We start from the raw sequence: 6,825 nt of genomic DNA on the forward strand, positions 1-6,825 counted from the left end.
AGCCCATTCCGCCTGCCTCTCCACCCTGTTATCCGCTCGCCGTACATGGGAATCGCGTTTTGCACGTATGCGCGTATACGCCGTGAATTACACACGGGAATTCATAAAACGGAAGAGTAGAGAGAGAGAGAGAGAGAGGCGAAAGGCAGGAAAAAAAGGCCCGCGACTTGGGAAAAACTCATCGCGCAAGAAAGCCCGCAAAAACTAAGGACCATTCTTGAGCTCGCGCTATTTTAGTCGCGCCTCCGTCTGCATCTGCAATCGTTCCGCGAGACGAATTGCACGTTGATCTTCTTGCCGCGCGCGACTCCTTGCTCTCGCGCCGCCCTTTTTCGCCTTCAAATCGAGCTACGTACTTCCTACGGGCATGCCGCGTCAGTGCCCTCGAGGAGGAGAGCGTCTCATCTCTGCGAGGGTACTCGAGGCACTTCGCCCTCGGCATTAACGTGGCTTTCCAAGTTGTTTCTTTTTTCCAAACCAGCTCGCCGAAGGATCCACAACTACGAGCGATCGGGAGAGACCAGCTTCTCTCGCATCACGTTCTTCACGTCGCCGCGACGCTCGAAACTCTTCGGCGAAGATGGGCCGCGAGGAGACCCCCATGTACGCGAATAAATTTTGCAGGATTCGCGCTCTCGAGTAGCCCGTGAGACCCACGTCCTGTGTGTCTACAGACAGGATATCCCTTAATATCGACCTCGTGAGAACGCTCGGCTTCGCAATGAAGCCGGCGGAATCAAGTCGGCAGATGCGACAACGGATAGGAAGAAAGGGATCCAGGGAGGCGAGAGGGAGAGAGACGCGAGGGTACGCCGCATGATGCCGAGGAATGGAAGAAACGAGCCAATATCCCGGCCGCGTACAGTCGCGGATGGGATTGCAACTGCTATTGCGCGCTCGGAGAGACTGAGAGACGGAGAGAGAGAGAGAGAGAGAGAGAGAGAGAGAGAGAGAGAGAGAGAGTTCACCGGCTCCGTTTGCCTGCAAATTGGCCGCCGCGGTCGGCCGATCTATTTTCCCCAGCCTCGTCCGCGAAGACAATGGCTTCGTTCTTGTTAGTGCGCGTCAGGTATCCATAGGGAAACTAATGAAACTCGAGCTTCGATTTCCGACCGTCAACCGAGAGACGGACGATCGGTATTCTCTTAAAATGAATCAGTAAACATCACTGAAAACAGTGAATATACATTGATTGCAGTTATAAGTACAACACTGAAAGTACTCAGTGCTATACTCGTAACTAATATCAGTGACTATTCACTGATTCACTTTAAGAGAGTAGCGATGCTGTCAATTTCGAACACTTCTGTACTCGCGCTCGAAAAAATAGTCTTGCAGTCATAGCGAAAATTACCTGGATACGAGAAATTAGCTGAGCGTATTATCAATATAGAAATTATATGTGAATTATTAAAAATTTAGCAAGGAAGCGCTCGGTAGCATTTGGATGAAATCGTGTCTATGCTGATGTTTTTCTCGTTCCTTATCAGTGAAACGCGCGCCGGAAGCTGCGCGATTCACAAACGCGTTATCCCGGAGACGACCGTCGAGATGCGTCGCGATTATTCTCGTACTTGATATTGCAACGAGACGCAAGTAAAGTTGTTCTCGCAAAGAACTCGAAAACTGGTTCCCCTGATCGATTCTATATCCATATTTACGTATATCTCACAAGCTTTTACAGTTATACATATCATTTTAAACAGGAAAGAGAGCTTCTTTCTTGTTGCCCCTTCAGGCAGTATTGGACGTGTAATTAGTAAATTATATTACAATTATAAATACAAATTTGAGCAATGAAATTTCTAGAATTCCATCTGGACCAGTGAGACATTTTGCTTAATTATCAACGCGCTTGAAACGCGTTGGAAACGACTTAGCCGTTACACGTGCTCGATCTTTCCATCTTTTTCATGCGGAAAAAGAAGCGGAAGTGGAACGAGACGCGCGCTCTTTCGTCCGTCAATTTTCAATGAGTCACGCGCGCTCACCAAACGCACCCGCCCCCGGTGCGGCTTCGGTTTTAATAAAAGAATGCCTAATGTTTAATTCAGTGTCGCGCGCGCGCGCGGCGCGCTGAATCGTCAATGAGCGGGCGTGAAAAGACACGTTGCAGGTAATAAAAATATGAAACGGCGCGTCGGAGGCGCTCGGTGTCGGGTCAACGGTGCACAGGTGAGAATTTCTCGTCCCGCCCCTCCCCGGACAGAGATAAACTTGGGAGATTAACTCGATATTGTTACGGAACGCGGGCTTTCCCACCGACCGCCATCGGATTCGTTCATTTTTCACGGGAAAAGCACGCGATGCGGGGGTATCGCAGCACGCGATACCATGACACCGTGTAACAACCGCGGCACAATGCGAAGCACGATGAAACCGTGCGCGATTTCAGCACGTATCGGGTTTAGCCTCGCGAGAAACGGGAAACGGATTAATGGGACGTCCGGGATTAATTCGGGTATGTCACACGGGCGGAAAAGCGAACGACGACGCGGAAATTCCCGTTGCCTCACCTGCGTCGCCAGCGCTCGCAGGCGTCGTCGCAGGCGAGGCGCCCGACAAAGGGCCGATACCGCGACGATACCGTAATTCACGGAACAACCGTGTGGCTCTATCGCGCGCCGGTACTCGCCGGTACTCCCATCGATACGCGCGTTACTTTATGGCGATCATTAAAGGCGGCTGGCTAAAGACGTCGAGGGCACTTGACTCGTACGCCAACAAAGAGCCGGCGAGTAAGCGAGTGAGTGAGTGAGTGCGCGCGCGTGTGCGTGAGGTAAAATATTTACTTCTCGTCGGAGAAGGGGGCCGCGAGTGTCCGATAATCCGTAGGGGGAGCACCGCGCGCGCCCCCGGAATGCATTCCTCTTTAACACCGCTCGCATATTCAGCGAGCACGACACCCGGCACTCCGACGCGTCTGAGTCCAACGACCCGTCTGCCGGCTGAAAATGATTGCGATTCTGCGCGCGTATCCGCGGACGTCGTCGACTGCACGTTGATGAAACTAACGTCACCTCGTCCTGCCGGAAGAGAGAGACACGGGCTCGCGGGCCCGGGATCCTAACTGCGGAATTAAGCGTTCGTGCGTCGACGATCGGGGGGCTTTTCAGCGAATCGCCCGGGGACTATCGAACGATTCAATCGCATTCTTGCCGATAACGGACGCACGCACTGCAGCTATCCGGTTGACATTGACGGAATTCTAATTCGCGCGCGCGGCTGCTGAAGGATGGCCCGCGGAAGGGTGGCAGGGTTACCGTTAGCGCGAAAGAGGGACCGACTTCCATTCGCGTTCGTTACGTGGGACGTTTAATAATAAGGATCGTTTGCCGCTCACAACGGTTCGGCATGTCCGCGTTTTCCCACGCGGCTCGATGCGCATAAGAACGATAATGGCGCGTCGTTTAAACTGCCGATTATTGTGGGCGGCTGGGAGAGGGTTTCTTTGACCGCGATGGCGAGAGGGAAACGTTACGCCGTGCGGAAAATTGAGAGGAGGCTCGACAAAGTCCAGACGAGGGCGCGAGGTATTTTCGAGAACCTGACTACAAATTTATCCCATGATCCTGAGCAGTTTTATCTCGGTCAATTATCTGGCTTGTCACGAGTAGTGTCGTTCTCACAAATCACGGGGTTTTACTATTAATAAAGATTATTAATAATTAAAACTTGATAATATTACCTGATGCACATAAAGTAACTGGTTGACATCAACCTGGTCAGGTTTACTCCAACCATTTACCTTGTTTTTGTATCAGGTTATGTTAAGTCCTGAATACTGATGAGACAGATAACGTGATAATTGGACGTTATTATTAGTAATTAGGACTTTATTAATAATTAGAAGACTCGATAATATTTTGTGCAAGCCAGATAACTGATCGGAATCAACCTGACGACGACCATGGGATGAATTTTTAATCGGGAAACGGGTAATTTTTTCAAAAGACGAGCTCCGTGTCCCCATTTAATGTTTCTTAATAGTGTTTCTTAATAGTTTCTTAATAGTGTCTTTGAATTTGGGTTTCATCGTCAAAAGAAATACCACAGGTGAGTGCAGCGATTGAGAACTGAAGATAAATGAAACAGTTCTCCGGTGGTACAGAGAAATAAAAGCCATTGCTTCGACGCTCCCGCGATGGCTATTAATTTAAGTTCAAGTCGCTGCACCGTGGCGTGTTTATCCGACGATGTTAATTACCCCGTTCCGGCCGACGAATTAACTACCTCGACGTCCCAACGTCGGATCACGGCGTCTAGATTACAGTGTCGCGTTACACGCGAAGAGTGTAATACGCCCGCGTTATAAATAATCGCACGTCAAACGAGTCGCGCCCACCACGTGTGTCCGCTTCGACGCCGCGCTCCGGTGCCTCCTCTCGTTTACGCGTCGCGAGGCGAACGACCCGGCGATGTGACGGCGAGCGGCCAAAAGGCGAGAAGTCAAAAGGGCAGCAGCACTTCTCATGTGAGACGACCTAGGCGAAACGCGGCTCCAACTCACCAGGTAATTTATCATCGTGCACAGGACGAGGATCGTCCCACGACTTCCGCGCATTATTTCCGCTTTGCTGGGCACGAGGCTCCTCCGAGTCGGGTCGGGTCGGCTCGTGGAAAATCGAATCGCGGAGAATCCGAGAATCGCCCGGGATCGTCCGCGGACGTGAGTTGTCGCCGACTACGTGAACTCGCGAACGCTCGTAGCGCAACGTTGCGCGTCGACGGGGATGCGAGAGGACGACGGGCGCGAGTCCTCCGGTGAGAGAGGATGTAAACAAGAGCCGGCCTCCGCACCGCGGTGCGTGTACGCGTGCGTGAGGATGACTGAGGGAAGACTGAACGGACCCCCGGCGGTCTGGCGCTTTCGGCGGGAGCTGGAGGAACGGAAAAGCGGCCACGAGACGGGGCCCGCGCTCCCACCTCCTCGCCACGCTCTCTCGGGCTTCTCCGTTGAGCTTCCTGCGTTTCCTCTTCTGAAGGCTTACTCGCCTTCGTTTCCTCGGCCCGGCCGTGTCGACGCGATTCTCTGCTCGCGCGACGCCGACAAGGACTCGGATCAAGTGATGATCGGGGGAATATTCAAATCATCAAATGGTGATCAGGAGGATGATCAGGCGTAATAAACGGTAATGGGCAACGCACGACGCGGACGAGCGATAAGCCTGTGTCACACTACGGATTGAAGACCGAGGATTGCGGATTGGAACTCGACCAACTGGAATAAAAGCGAGCCAAGACCGAAATTCGTCGATTCGTCGAAATCTAATCTTCAATCCGCAATCCTCAATCTCCGATCCGTTGTACACGCAAAAAAAATTTTAGTTGGTGCAACCAAATAGGAACCAACTGAAAATTAGGTAATCAGAAACGATATCTCTGAAAAAAAATATTTCTGTTGTCGCAACCGAAAATATTCGTCTGGACATTCAACGATATTAAAACTCGGTTGAAGCAACTGAGAATAATTGACTATACAGAAGTCTCATAGAGGAATTTTTCTGTTTCTACAGCCGAGTTTTCGTTTGATCCCTGAGCAACCGAAAATTCGATCGCACCAACAGAATTCTTTTTTCCGTGTATTAAGTTTTATGCGAGATGCCAGGCGATTTTTCCGCGCTATCTCCCGTTGAAGGTATTCCTCCTCTTCCTTTCGACTCTCCTCCTGAGGGTGTTCCATGACGAGCGATATCGTCGTCGAACGTACGATCGCTATATTTCTTCGTATTTTCTTTTTGCCTATAATGGACGAGCGGATTCGTATCGTGTCTTAAAAATCGCGTTACACCGTCTACAATCCGGCATGTTCTCGTTGCGCTCGGCAAAACTCGATAGGTTTTAATCCGTCCCGATAATCGCCGCGCCCTAGGCTGTCCGCGAGAAAACCGACGCAGCAGCGGAAAGGAGAATCGCGAAAAACCTGGTGAACGCGCGACTTTTTGTCATGACAAGACGAGGGACGAAAGGCTCACAGAGCGTCACGTTTCGCGAGGAGGAAGTGGTTACCTCGGGCTACGTCGGAATGCAAATGGAGAATCGGGTGAGGCTGGCACCAGGAGATGACAAGAGCCACGAAATAGTCGTGGTGAGTGTCTCACAAAAATCGACCATAAATCGTTACGGGAAAGGAAAACGAAATGATGGAACGGCGGTCTCGCTAAGACTCCTGTGCTGGGATTCTGTAACTCGTTATTGGAGTTAACGGAACTGTCGTTAACTCCAATAACGAGATACAGAATTCCAGCACTGGTCCCATTACATGGTTTGATGACGTCAGAGGAGAGAAAACGCGTGCCAAAAATTCTTGCGCGCCATATTTAAATAAGGAGATATTTGAAGGAGCTGTTCAGATCGCTTGAATATACTTGCAAAATGTTCTGAAAAAAATTATCCTTTTTCTTTAACAATCGACAAATAGCCTTAAAATTAACGTGGCAAAATCACGAGGAAAGATGGATTAAAGAGAAAGCTTGCATACCGTGTTAATTTTATGGTTGTTTATTGACTGTCAAGGAAAAGTTTTACAAGTATGCTGAAGCAGCGATCTAAAGTGCTACTTTTCATACAAATGGCCCTCTATTCGGCATGCAAGAATTTTCGCCGTGCGTCTTCTCGCTTCTGACGTCATCAATTCAAGGTTCCGCAGCAGTGGGATTGGAAGCCTTAAGGTATAAATCCTCCGTGAATCTTGGCTCTATGTTCGGTTATCTCCGTGGTGGGTTGCCATCGATCCTGTCAACGAATTCCCGGGTAAAAGGAGAGTGTGAAAGAAAGAAAGAGAGAGAGAGAGAGAGAGAGAGAGAGAGAGAGAGAGAGAGAGAG

At 50.3% G+C, this 6,825-nt stretch overlaps 1 protein-coding gene across 3 annotated transcripts in view; it reads right to left on the reverse strand.

The window, feature by feature from the left end:
• LOC116852299 overlaps nt 1-6,825 on the reverse strand; it is a 30,302-nt gene that overhangs the window by 17,117 nt on the left and 6,360 nt on the right. The window contains exon 1 of one of the 3 annotated variants that reach the window (XM_032832504.1): nt 4,511-4,826. The exons of the other annotated variants lie outside the window; for them this stretch is intronic. Coding sequence (XP_032688395.1) covers nt 4,511-4,564 — 54 coding nt within the window. The 5' untranslated portion in view covers nt 4,565-4,826. Of the gene's footprint in view, nt 1-4,510; nt 4,827-6,825 lie in introns of those variants that run through there. 3 annotated transcript variants of the gene reach the window in all.

Source organism: Odontomachus brunneus, unplaced genomic scaffold (assembly GCF_010583005.1).
Source record: "Odontomachus brunneus isolate Ranch 3 - 2012 unplaced genomic scaffold, Obru_v1 Obru_scaffold_006, whole genome shotgun sequence".
Lineage (NCBI taxonomy): Eukaryota > Metazoa > Arthropoda > Insecta > Hymenoptera > Formicidae > Odontomachus > Odontomachus brunneus.